This window comes from Castanea sativa, chromosome 1 (assembly GCF_040712315.1).
Source record: "Castanea sativa cultivar Marrone di Chiusa Pesio chromosome 1, ASM4071231v1".
NCBI lineage: Eukaryota > Viridiplantae > Streptophyta > Magnoliopsida > Fagales > Fagaceae > Castanea > Castanea sativa.
Window position 1 is genome coordinate 65,282,457 of NC_134013.1, and position 14,094 is coordinate 65,296,550.

General features: G+C 35.6%; 2 protein-coding genes across 2 annotated transcripts; both read right to left on the minus strand.

Moving 5' to 3' along the window:
* Window positions 1-1,890: 1,890 nt before the first annotated feature.
* LOC142618624 (28 kDa ribonucleoprotein, chloroplastic-like) lies at window positions 1,891-4,833 on the minus strand. The gene is made up of 4 exons (XM_075791574.1): window positions 4,135-4,833; window positions 3,923-4,024; window positions 2,818-3,096; window positions 1,891-2,181 (listed from the first exon to the last, which is right to left on the minus strand). Exons 1-4 carry the CDS (start codon window positions 4,615-4,617, stop codon window positions 2,110-2,112), a joined length of 936 nt encoding a protein of 311 aa, XP_075647689.1. The 5' UTR covers window positions 4,618-4,833; the 3' UTR covers window positions 1,891-2,109.
* Window positions 4,834-7,146: 2,313 nt separating this feature from the next.
* On the minus strand, window positions 7,147-9,915 carry LOC142608274 (uncharacterized). The gene is made up of 2 exons (XM_075780022.1): window positions 9,304-9,915; window positions 7,147-7,604 (listed from the first exon to the last, which is right to left on the minus strand). The coding sequence occupies exons 1-2, from the start codon at window positions 9,850-9,852 to the stop codon at window positions 7,284-7,286; spliced, it is 870 nt and encodes a 289-aa protein (XP_075636137.1). The 5' UTR covers window positions 9,853-9,915; the 3' UTR covers window positions 7,147-7,283.
* Window positions 9,916-14,094: the final 4,179 nt, after the last annotated feature.

Genomic DNA, 14,094 nt, shown 5'->3' on the forward strand with positions numbered 1-14,094 from the left:
TTAGTAAGTAAAAAAAACATAACGAGTTGAAAAGAAAAGGGGTGAGAGGGGTAGGGGGGGAAAATACAAATTACATCTTATAAGATTAGTGAACTGTCATTTTAGTTTGCTAAAATTATTTTTTTGTCATTTCGTTCTATTTAACTTTAACAATTGTGTCAGTTTTGTCCTTCCACCCATTAAAAATTATTTAAAACAGCATTTTAAGAGAGTTATCCATGTTTTTAAAATGACAAAGAAGAGAGAACTAACAGACAAAAATAACAAATTTAAATTCTGGTTGGACTTTCTACTTCAAATTCATCATCAATAAAGAGCTGGTCATGGTGCAAAAAGTGTTATAGACAACTTCGTTATTCACCCAATTACTACATTTGCACAACCAACCAACAAGTTTACAAAGACTTCATGTCAAACATACAGTGGGAAAAAAAGCGTACCCATTTAAGAGGACCAAATTGCTATATTGACTATTTATTTGCAATACCTTGTAACGACACTTTTTACTAGCTCTTGAGGAGCTTCAACTTGGAGGTGCTGAAGATTTCATTAGAAGGCATAGTTCGTGTCAACTATCCAATATTTTCGAATTACACTAATAGCATTACAAAGACCACAGAAATTGTGAACTTCCAATCCCAAAACAGTTTCATTGCCATAGGTGGTTGCAATTTATTTGCCTTTAGTAAAGATCCTAGATGGCTCAGTTATGGCTGGGTGTATATTGCCTTATGTGATAAAAATAAAGTTAGAAATTCAAGAAGTTGTAAAAGCATCAAGTACTGCCAAACCCGATCTGTCCATATATCAGTGCATTCGATACAAATATAACACAACAAAGAATGCAAGTACTATATTTTCAAAATAAACAAGGGATCACTCCTTAAATGTATTCCTAATATTCACACATTCTTATTTACATGATATAATTTCTTCATGTACAGATGAGTGTGAATTTCACGTTTAAAATAAAATTTTTTTTTTTTTTTAAAAAGTATATTAAAGAAGTTGAGAATAATTGAGTCTGAAAAATTCATAGGCTTAAGGCTTAACCAAGTTGTTGACACGTGGTTTCTTGGTGAAACTTTTTGGAAAGAAACTGAAACAGCACTTCATCCTCATTGTGCCCCTTTGGTGTAAGTGTTCGGAAAGAAAGGGATTCAGTTCTCAGTTCACAGTTCACAGGCCTGAAAGCGGAAAGACAACCTGCGATTTGACATTTATGCCCTAATAAGTTGGCTTTTACCATTCCAATAAAAAGTTTCTGTATGCAAAATAATTTGTGGTGGACTACAAAGCCCATTTGAAACCTCGAAATATACATTGTTTTCAAATGCAATCCAGAATTGACAAGTTAAACAGCAATTGAAACTTGTGCGGAGATGAAAATATTATTTAGAAATACTATATACCAATTGAGACCATTTTTCAAATAATAATAATAATGAAAATGTTCCAAGGTACATAGATATATATATATGGTACGTGCTTCAGAAGCCAAAACATGAGACCTCTCATTGCAAACCTTATGAAAGGAAATATTCAGTTAGAAACTTAGAATTACAGTTTTTAACCTGAAAAGAGAAACAAGAGAAGAGAGAGGGATGGCATAGAGACCATCAATATTAATCAAAGGAGAGATGGGTCATGCTTGATGCTTTAAATGGCCATAGTACGTAAGACATTGAGAGCAGAGAGCTGACTGCAACTTGCGAGAGCAGTGAGAAGAAAGAAAATATTCTATGTAGCCAATTAGTTTATTCTTCATGCAGCTTCAAAACACCTCATATAAAAGAGCACTATCACAGTTCCCATGAGATTTGGCATAGGATGACTTTCTTAAGTAAGGGTTGATAAAATGAGGAGAATGTTACAATTGTACTCGATTGATAATATGTAACGACAATAGATTATGGATATCAATTCATCAACATACCAAAAAGCAAAAAGAAAACAAATATGAATAGAGAAAATTTAATATCCTAATACAGAACTTTCCTCTCACCATCCTCGACAAAGAAAAAAACTAAAATGATGATCGAATTCCATCTTCCAAGAGTACTATACCAGGCTTGAAGAGTTTATGTAAAATTTTGAACAACAATTCTCTTAAAAAGAAAATGCGCCACGCCTTGGTCGTTCTTCAGCAACGTTTACTCTCATCGCTCTGCCCTCCAAACTCTGCCACCAGCAATGAAAAATAAAATCAGGTTGTTTGTCAACAAAAGAATCTTTAGCAAGAAGCACATTTTGCCACTACAGAGATGTGAAATCCTGTTCTTTAGCAAAATAGTACTAATAATAATTATTATTAATAAACACAAGCCTAGTAATCAAGAATATTAAAAAGAAAAAGGATTTGTGTGGGAACATACGGTGTTAATTACAAAAGGATTTAAATAATTTTTTTTTTTTTACCCCAAAAGGACAAGTACTATAACGTGTACCATGCATCTGAATTTACATAAATAATATCCATCTTTTACCAAAACAAGTCATTTAGACATATTATCAAGATCTTCCTCCTTTATATATGGAATTAATGTCCATTAGGACTGCTTAATTACCATGATTAAATTTCTCAAATAAAATTCAACCCAGGTTAACAAAAAATATCAATGACTACAAGATGTTGAGATAGTGAATACAAATGCAGTTGCAGATGATAATAGCACTAGATGGATTGCCCAAATGATGGCTTTAACATAACCAACATAAAATCTGAAATAAGAATATTAAAGCATTATGGCTACTTGCATGATCTGAAATTAAAAAACATAATTCAAATTTCTAAATGTAACAGGGCATAGAAGTAACCTGTCCATCAAGAGCAGCAATCGCATCATTCAATTCTGTCTCACTAGCCATTGTAACAAAGCCAAATCCACGTGAACGGCCTGTTTCCCGGTCATAAACTACCCTGGCATTAACCACCTTCCCATGTTCGCTAAAAACCTGCTCCAGACGAGCATCATCCACTTGCCATGGCAGGTTACCAACATAGATTCTGAATGAAGAATCATTCATTCTAGGTCGTTCCAAACGTGACCCTCTGGGAGCAGCCTTGTTTACAGTTAAAAGCCTTCCATTTAAATCCTGTTTAGAAATGTATGCAGGCATCAGCTTCTGGGATATCACAGTCACAAACACTTGATACTCAACCAGCATGGATATAATGTAAAGCTTTTATAGAACCGCACGCTACTCACTAACCAATGATTGATTGAACTATCAAATCCAGAATATAAGCCCCCCATTTTGAGAAATTCGACACATTTTCACTCACCTACTGGTTTCTATGCAGCTAATAAGAAGGCTCTTACAGAAATGTCTTTTAATAGAAGCAAACCAGAAGGTAGTAACAACACACTCACTTGGACCATTTAAGTGCAAGGCACTGTTTAACATTAAGCATTGCACGATAGTGTGCCATTAGATTGTGGTTGGACCATTCCCCACACAGTACGAACATTGCCCTTGATTATGCCTCATTCTCCAAAACAAACGCACAAGAGCACGTGAACTCTTATAAGCTATTTAAACCTTGTTTTTAATAAATAAAAATAGGAACAGTTGTCAGAAGTGGGGTTTGAACTCACACCCTCTCATGACGATCAGAACAAAATTCTGGTGCATTAGCCATTTAAAGTTAAACAATTATTCTCAATGATTACCCCAAAATTTTGGGACCAAGAGTCGGTAAATTCCATCAAGACTACAAAATCCAAAGGGGCGAAAGTGAAATTGTGGCATAAAGGTACATAAAAGGAAGCACTCCAAGCAGGCTCCAATTACACAATGAACTACAGAATTGAACGTGCTTATATTTGCTATATTCTAACTCAGCTATTAATTTTGTAATCATATAACATAGTTCAGACAATAAATAGATAATTCAAAACTAAAGAAAAGAGCAACTTACATAACGATGGAAGATATCCACAGCCTTCTCAGCTTCTTCAACAGTACTCATAGTTACAAACCCAAAACCTCTACTCTGGTCTGTCTCCCTATTGTAAATGACCTATAACAAAACCAGCAAAATAACATAATTCAATGTCAGAAAGTTTGCCAACTTCCAGTATTGCTCTTACAAACAAATAAAGAGAGAGAAAAAAAAAATGAAAACTTTACCTCAGCAATTTCAACAACCCCAGCTTGATTGAAGACCTCAGCTAGTTTCTCACTATCAACATCATAAGACAAATTACCCACAAAGAGTTTGGCCTCTTCAGGTGGCTCTGGATAAAATTCTTCACCCCCACCCAAAACCCCATCTCCAGAACTCTCTTCTTCTTCTTCACCTTCAGCCTCACTTTCATCAGAAGCAGCACTAGCCACTGTCTCCTCCAACCCTTGGCCCTCCCAACTCAAACCCTTTTCAACTTGGTTCTCTTCCCCTTCTTCTTGTTGAGCCCAGTCTGAGGTCTGAGCCACAAGTGGGACTAGTTGGAAAGGCAAAGACTTGTTTTTGAGGGAGACCCATGAAGGGAAAGATGGTAAGGATGAGAATGAGAGGTGTGTGAGCTTGGCGGGTTTTGAGGGAAGTGAGAGAAATGGGTATTGGTTTTTAGTGGTGAAGAGTGTTGGTGTGGAAATTAAACAACTTTCTGCCATTGAGAATGGCTTAAAGAGAAGAGAAGAGTGGCTGCAGAAGAGAGAGAGCGAGAGAGAGAGAGAGAGAGAGAGGATAAGGGGTTGTGGGGAAGGAGAGGGAAGAGGTTGTTTGAGTCACATTAAGCTTTACAAATAGGATGGTCCAAAATTTGGCCTGGGATTTGCAGATGTAGATAATTTCTCAAAATACATCATTCAGGAGTTTGGGGTTTAGATATTTTTACTTTTTTAGAAAAAATATATATATATATATATATTTTACTTATTAAATAATTTTGTACTCTTTTTTTGTCTTATTTCATAAAAATAAATTAAATATACCAAGTTAGACAGACAATCTTCTATATTTTGCTTCCTATTATTTCTACTTCTAAACATTTTCTCTGTTTTTTTTTCCTGTATTTCGACACTGAAAACATGTATGAATTTTTTTTTAAGAGAGAGAGAGAGAGAGAGAGAAAATTTGTCTCCTTTCTTATAAATTGCATATTTTAACTTTGCCAAAATTCTTTTAAAAAATTGTATGAAATTTGAATTTAATCCTGTAATTTTTTATTTTTTTATTTCAATCCTATAATTTATTTTCAATTTAGATCTTCTATCCATTCTATTAGAGGTTTTTCCGTAGTGTTCAAAAACAAAATAATTTTGGTATCTTTGAATTTTTTTTAATACTTTATTTTTAGAACACCTAATGGAAAAATGTGATAGAATTAGATGAAGGAATAACATTCAATAAACTTGAAAAGTTACAAGACATGAAGGAATAGATCATAGCTATGAAGATTTTTTTTTTTTTTTTAGGGAATAGCTATGAAGGATAAAATTTTTACTCTAACATAATCTAAGTGTATATGTGTGTGAAACTTCCTCTTTGAGACTTTTAACTTGTAGAGTGACCACCACACCAAGGGTATGCAGTGGTAGCTATGAAGAATTTTAAATAAAGTTAAAAGTGTGGAATTTATAATTTAGCCTTAAATATATTAAACTTCTAACATAATATGCTCCATGTTATTAACTCTTAACTATGGCTTCTACCAATATCTTTTGTAACAATAAGGAAATGAAACGTTACTAAGGTTGCGTTTGTTTTGGGTGTAAATGAATTTCAAAAAAATTTTACACCCAACAACGTGTTTGGATGCACATGTAAAATAAAGTCAATCATAAAATCATAAACTTTGACTGTAAAATAAGCTCTTTGACCTGGAAAATATTTTATACTTCCATTTTACCTTCAAATGATTTCCAGACTCAGACACCCGAAGAGAAAGAGCAAGAAGAGAGAGTAGAGAGAGTGAGCTAGAAGTGCAAACAAGCCATTGGACCACTGCCCCGACCCCAGACGTGTTGTCAAGATCACGCCGTCGAGATCGCGCCATCGAGATCGAGCCGCGATATTGTGCTGTCAAGATTGGGCCGCGAGATCGCGCTAGCAAGATCGTCTCACCAAGATCGTGCCGTGAGATCGCACCCCCGATCGCATCGCCAAGATCGAGCCGCCGCTACCCTCTAGAACGAACTCTCCTCGTCTCAATCTTGGCGTCGCCTGAAGCCTACCGCTGCTGGACCGATCTTGTCGTCCATGACCCACCCATGACCGATCTCTCTCTTTCTCGATCTACCTCTCTCTTTCCCTCGATTTGTGATCACTCTCTCTTCCTCCTCCCTCTCTTAGTTTGACTGAATTTTTTAGTTTAACGAATAGTTTTGTTTTGCTTTTTGTTTCTTTAAAAGTTTATATATTGCAACTTTCTATTATAAAATTTGTTTGGAAGCTGAGAAAATGTGAAAAATTAGTAGAAAATTTGCATTTTCAAAATGTTACCAAACGCTTGAAATTATTTTCTAATATAATTTTTAAAATTCAACCAAACACTAGAAAATATTTTCCTTTTCTGAAAATATTTTCACCTGAAATTATTTTACACTTGGAAAATAATTTACATCTTACCAAACGCAGCCTAAAACGTTTATTGTGGCGACTAGCTTCCCCCTGGGCCCTGGTTTTTGCCTCTACAAGTTCCTCATTGGAGAAAAGAAGAATTTCCTTATGCCTTTTGGGAATTTTTTTTTTTCCCTCAAAATTTATATATGCATACTGACACAAATTTGTTTCTAGCTCATGGATTTTTCACTTAAAAAAAATATAATTAAAAAAACAATAACAAAACCCTTTAAAGCTCCTCCTAAACATTATAATTGTTCGTTCATCCATTTTTGTTTTTAATTTTTTTAGTAGCACATTGCAGGGATCTGACTGAACCCCCAAAAAGAAAATGGGGGGGCTGATTTAGTGATATTAGGGAGGTCTAGAATCAAATTTATCAAAACACATCATTTTTGTGTGCATTTCAAAATGCTCAGATGCATCATGACCAATTCAGGAATTGAAAATTACCAAAAAATAATTTGATGCACTTGTATATATTCAACTACTTTTAAATTTAATTTTATGATAGCTTTATTGCCAGAGCAAAAGCTATTACTTTTTTTTTAAAAAAAAATTCCAAAAGGCATGTCTATATATTAATTAAACTCAAAAGAAATAAATGATTCAAAAATTTTGGAGAGTTAGTGACACACATATACATGGCTAAAGGCATAAACATATAGTATATGCACCAATGCAGATGTTCTACATAAAAAGGCTAAGCACATGTTCATTCATATGTTGGTCTGAAGTTCTTATAAGCTATCACTGCATAGAAAGGGTCAGATCCAGACAACAATCCCAGCAGCTTCATGATCCAACTGAATGGTGATTTGTCCTCTTGAGCACCACCAGTAGCGGGTAACTTTCGAATAATTTCTGGTTGAGTGAATCCTTCCACACATTGGAAGTACTGCACTACTAGTTGGACCCTGCCATATCCAGTCCCATCTCTCCATGCACTTATGGCTTTCTCGTAGAACAATCGATTGCTAAAGCTCACAATGAATGCCCCTCCTGGCCTTAGCACCCGAAACACCTCTGCAAATACCTGCAAATTGCAATAATGTTAGTCAATAGTTTTCTTCTTCTTTAATTTTAGTTCTGAGTTGGCTGCTGAATACCCTTTCACCAGTTTAATCTATTAACCATGTCTCTCTTTGGTTTCAGTTGTAATTTTCAATATGTGATTGCTTTTCAGGGTTGATGTTTGCAAGCATGCGGATGAGTGTATAGACGAAAACCTTTTGTTAGAAGATCATGTCAGACGAGAATTTTTATAAGATTGTAACACTGGTTGCATATTCTTTGGTTATGGGGGGTGGGGGGAGGGTGATCATGAAAGAACTGTTACATTAACTAGAACATTGCAGTACATTATGTTGAGTTTTTTGCTGCTAAAATCTTGTCAGAATAAATAAATTTTACACAAAGGAAGAGAGTATCTTTTGAAATTAGTCCCACTACACTCAAGTAGAACACACAAAGGAATTCTTTTTGAAAAATAAGTTTTATTGATACTCAACACATTACACACTTTTCTACACACCACACACTCTTTGCACTTCTACGGTTCTACCATTGCTACTTATAATTACACTTGACGGTAAAGCTTCATAAAGAATACAGGAAAGACAACCAACCTATACTGTAATCCAAAACAAAGGAGACGAGAAAATAAAAAGAATGATACATTTCAGTGAATGACATTCATGTTTGAAGCCAGACTTATTTCACCCTTCGATTGTCAAAGACAACAACTCAACAACTAAAGTGAGAAATTTCCTCTTTGAGTTGGAAGAGGCTCCAAAGGCAACAAACATGTAAGCCATGAACTCAGCTTCTGCCACAAGTTACAAGTATGATTACTATTCCCTGTTGAAAGATTAACAACCAGAAATTGGCATTTGTTGCTTTAATTAGAAGACCAACATTTTTGGGGACTGGAAAGAGATGTATAAAAAAAATGTTGTTCAAAAGTGAGGGAGAAGTAATTTGGTGAGACTCCAAAGATGGAGAATAATTTTGATTGGGGGAAGGGGATTGGGAGTGCACAGATAAGCTATAGATTAGGATTTAGAAACTGAGAAACTTGAGAAAAGAAATCCCTCCACTTCTGCAGTTTACCTGAAGGAAATCTTCTTAGTAAATTAGTAAGGTGATTTTTTTTTTTTTATAGAAAATTAGTATTGTGATTTGTGCAGCCAGTGCTGTTAACATTTCCTTGCTGAGTGAGACGACTGAAGCTTATGCTAGCCTTGGAAGATCTAGGCAATGCTACTGAAACAAACCAAAAAACTAAAATCAGGGCTCTAACATTACAATTAATTGGTTGAAGATCAAATCAACAAACTCCACCAGAATTCAAGAGGCACAAAGCCCAGTTCAACCTAGCAAGCTGTAAGATCAATGTCCACCTCATAGAACTAAAAGTTTTGATATGATTTAGTGAAATTGAAGGAATAATCAATCATCCAACTTCATTACACTAAAACATATATTAGTATGTACAGTTTAAGGTAGTTTTACAAGTGTATGACCACAGAATTTTTGGTGTTAGCTTACCAATAGCTCAACTGTAAAAAGTGAAAAATTTTCTCTTGTAAACGATGTCCCCATTTCAGGATCAGTAGTGTAGAGAGCAATTTGATTAAAGTTTCAGAGTGATCAAAGTTTTTTCAGTGCATGGCATGCTTGTATTCCTATAATTAAGACACTACAAAAAGACTTCTTTGTTCTTATGATCTTACCTTCTCTGGCTGTTGAAGATACTGTACACTCACAGTGCATAGCACTGCATCAAAGCTACAACTTTCTAATTCAAGCTTTTGATCCTGATTGAGATCCTTCACAAAGAAATAGTCCAGCTGAGAGTTCTTTGCAAGCTCTTGTGCATTTAGTCCATGTCCCACCACTTTTTTGTATGTTACTTCCTTAGGTAGATGGCTAATCCATGAACTCATGAGGTCAAGAATTTCCCAACTTGGTCGCAACCTTTCTTTATAGATATTGGTCAATGTGGATATAAATCCATCATCAACATGGGTCACAAACCTTGGATAAGCATAGAATTCTCGGTCCGGGTAGGTGTTTAGTTTTGTTCTACCTTCTGGGGTCAGAACAAGGCGTTTGATTTTTCCTGCTGAGGATTGTTTAGGTTGCTTGCCTTCATTTAAAGTGTTTGCAATTTGTAATGGAAGGATTTTGGTTTTGTATAATGTAGAAGAGGTGGTATGTGAGTGTAAATTGGTTGGAACATATTGGTGCCATGGCTTGGAGTTTGGATGAAAGGTGAGCATGTGTAATGAAGTTTTTCAAATAAGACTGTGTGTGTAAACAAAAAGACGCAAATTGTTGGAGATAACATGCTAGTGGTTGTGAGAAATTGTAGCATCATATTTGTGGCCTAATTGGTTGTTGGGCTTATGCATACTGTATTGACTGGCCCACAGGTGTCCATTTGGGCCCAATCATAGCTAGTGGTATGCTTAGATAGTAAGGTATGACACACTACACATTGTTCAATGGTTGATGCACACAAACACAATTAGTTAATATCATAATGAAATTTTTTATTTATAAGGAAGTGGTGCTTTAGCCTTTTCCCAAACTATTTTAAATTATAAATTTATGGTAAATGATTTAGCCTTTGCCCAAATCATGTCACAGTACCAATTATAAACTTCTCTCAAACTAAAATTAGAACTTACAAAATCCAAAAATACTAAAAATAATGGAGTTTCTAGGGTTTTTCACCCATACATTGGATTGGGTGTGATATGCGGCTTATATAAGAGGTTTATGATCATTCTTCTATGATTTTTTCCATTTTCCGGAGTCATGGCATAAGCATAATTGGTACTGTGATATTTATGAAAAATGATAATCTCAAGATTTGTACCCAGAACTAATTAAGATTTTAGATTCATTCATTACAAAAATCTTTTGAAAAGATACACTTAATTTTTTGGAATTTGGTATTGTTTATAAAAAATTTCATGGAATGTACACTTGAGTTAGATAATTTTTGTATGGGTTGAAAATATCCCTAAATTGGAGAGGCGGTAGACACAAAGTTAGAGTGGATTTGATTTCTATTTGTACAATTTTGGGGCAACAAACAAAAAAGTTTAAAATTTGAGGTATGCCATCACTATTTAACTGGTTGAAAGCTTCAAACTGGAAGGAGAATGAAATCTAGAGGCACAAAGCATAGCACTGCCTTAGCAAGTTGTTGAATCAGTAGACATCATACAACTGAAACTATCAATTTAACTTGGTGACAAAGAAGGATTGGATTAAAGTTAGATATTGCACAGATTTATGTATTAGTATGTATAGTCTAAGGTAACTTTACAAAATTGATGGTGGGGTTGACAGTAAAAAATTTAGTGTTAGTTTTTTTTTTGGTAAATGAGTAAGCCCATTAAATATTTTTAACATCCGACCGTGAACAGAGTTATTCTACTTCAAAACTAATTGGTGATGAGAAAACATACTCAAGTTTTTATGACATTTGACATATATACGTGCTCGTATGCCTTTAATTAGAACGCTACAAACATATTCATCCTTAGTACGCGTCTGACATTGGCTGTTGAAGATACTTCACACTCATGGTGCATAACAGTGCATATCAAAGCTCCTGATCTTGAGTTAGATTATTCACTATGCATAGGTTTTTCTTTTAACCAAATTAAGTTAATTAATCATTTTGTTGGATGTGAGAGAGAGAGAGAGAGAGAGAGGTTTGAATAATGTAGAAGAGGTGGTATGTGAGTGTAAATTGGTTGGAACATATTGTTGCCATGGCTTGGAGTTTGGATGAAATGTGAGCATGTGTAATGAAGTTTTTCAAATAAGGCTGTGTGAAAACAAAAGGATGCAAATTGTTGGAGATAACATGTTCATGGTTGTGAAAAATTGTAGCTTCATATTTGAGGCTTAATTGGTTGTTGGGCCATAAGTGGGCTTAGCCAACTGTATTTACTGGTCCACAGATGTCCATTTGGGCCCAATCATAGCTACAGACCCACGTTTACACAACCCATCTTTCTCCCTTGCAAACTATTCTCTCTGCAAGTTTTACAGGCCCCATCCTTAGAAGATATTGAAAGTAGTACAATAGAAAGAAAAATAATGAAAATAATCACAATCATGCAAAAAAAAAAGAATAGATTTTATTTTCAAATGATTTCTTTTATTGATTTTTTTTTTTAAAAAAATGCTAAACCTATTGCCTCTTTTTATATAGTTTTTATTTATTTATGGTGAACCTCTTTTTATATAGTTAGTGTATGTCGCCTCATGGACCGTATTGACGAATACAAAAGGGTCAAGGAAGACCAATAGCAAGGAAAGGGTAAGGCGAAGGTTATCCCGCAGGAGAGAAGGGATTTCAGGTCGGACAGATATCACAACAACAAGCCGAGAAAAGATTACTCCGGGCAGTCTGGCTTGGCAACACCTCAGACTGTTAATACTGTATTCCGAGAACCGGTGCACCAGCTACTGGAGAAGGTCCGTAAGAAACCCTACTTCAAGTGGCCCGGTAAGATGGCGGGGGATCCTACCAAGAGGAATCAGAATCTCTTTTGTCAGTACCATCAAGACGTGGGTCATACTACCGAGAACTGTCGGACCCTCTGGAACCACTTGGAGCAGCTTGTCAGCGAAGGAAAATGAAAGCAGCACCTGTACCAACCTAACGGACAGGGCAGTTAGTTTGGTTCGAATAATCAGAGAAATAATTCATCTCGGCCTCCCTTGGGAACGATCAACGTTATCTTTGCTGCGCCTGGCAGGACCGGCTCATGTCCCACCAGAGTGATGGCAGTTTCGCACTCCCAAGCCGAGGAGGCGGGCTCCAAGCCGAAGAGATTGAAGCTGAATGTGCCCGTCTTGGGATTTTCAGAGGAGGATAAGGTTGGGACCATCCAACCCCATGACGACGTCCTAGTGGTCACTATGAGGATAGGGAATTATGATGTAAAAAGGGTGATGATTGATCAAGGCAGTGGCGCGGATATCATGTATCCTGATTTATTCAAGGGGCTAAGGTTGAAATTGGAAGATCTCACTCCTTATGACTCGCCACTCATAAGCTTTGAAGGTAAAGCTGTCATACCAAAGGGACAGATTTGGTTGCCCGTGCAATCTGGCTCGAAAACGGTTGAGGTGGATTTTATTGTAGTGGACGCATATTCCCCATACACAGCCATCCTTGCCCGACCCTGGCTGCACGCTCTGGGGGCTGTCTCCTCCACCTTGCATGTTAAGGTTAAGTTCCCTTCGGGGGAGGTAGCTAGACAAAGACTAAGAACTGTAGTCTTTGAAAGAAAAAGAGAAATAATATATAAATCGTCATCGGCTTACGTCCGAGGAGGTTCATTTGCCCTACTTGTCTATTGTTTGCAAACACTGTAACATTCTAGCCTGTTCATCAAGCTTCAAACACCATCAAACTAAATTGCGAACCCACACTCTACAAATTTTATTGTTTAAGACTCATTAGGCCTGAGCCCACGTTTGTTTTTGGGTCCAGGCGCAATTGTGAACTTACAGTTAGTAGATTACAGAGGATTAGTACATATTGTGCATATCCTACAGAAATTGAGGAAAAAAGAAAATGTTTGAAATCATGTTGTATCAAAAATAGAAAAAAGAAAGGAAAATGTGGAGCGGACACATAAAATGATTCTCACCATATCATAGGTCAAAACCTCTTTAGTCTTATCAATTCTTCACATGTTAAGTAAGACTTGTCAATCATATTTGCAAAATCTACCTTTGTAATGGAGTAGGTAATCTGAAAGTATCTCCTAAACTCATTCCATGGATTGGGCACATAAAATGATTTTCACCTTATTATAGGTCAAATTTTGAAGCTAAATAGATTATGAGAGTTGTCAATTACGGTGATGTGTTGGCTAGAAAGAAAAGCCAACACTAGAGTTGCAATATAGTTAAAGTAAAAATACTCTTAATACTAATCATTTTAAACGTGATACAGCCAATTATCAAAAAATAAAAAAATGATACACCTAAAATTAGTCACTACCTCACATTGGAATTAGGTGAGGACATTGTTGATAATGAGAAGAATAAATGACTATTGATTATTGAGCTACCCATCATAAATAGTGGGTCAGCTAAGCTATTTAGAGAGTACAATTCAATAGAACATCCAACCTTAAAATGTAATATTATCTAGCCCATCAGACATAACGGAGTAAGTCAAACACATAACTCAATAAATTGTGATTTATAAATAAAAAAAGAGATATACCTAAAGAATCTCGTCTATATTCAACTTACTTCAAAGAAGGATGCTACTTGATTGGTAAGCAAAAATCTTAGATCTACAAGAATTATTGATTTGGGCAAGCAAATTATATGAGGATTCTTAATAGAATACCTAACTAGAGGTCTCATTCAAGTTTGCTCATAGAGAGTTCACATCACACAAAAGAGGTACCTTCATATTTACTAAAATAATTCTCTAAAACTCTGTGCAATAAGACAAGAATTTAGGTAACTTT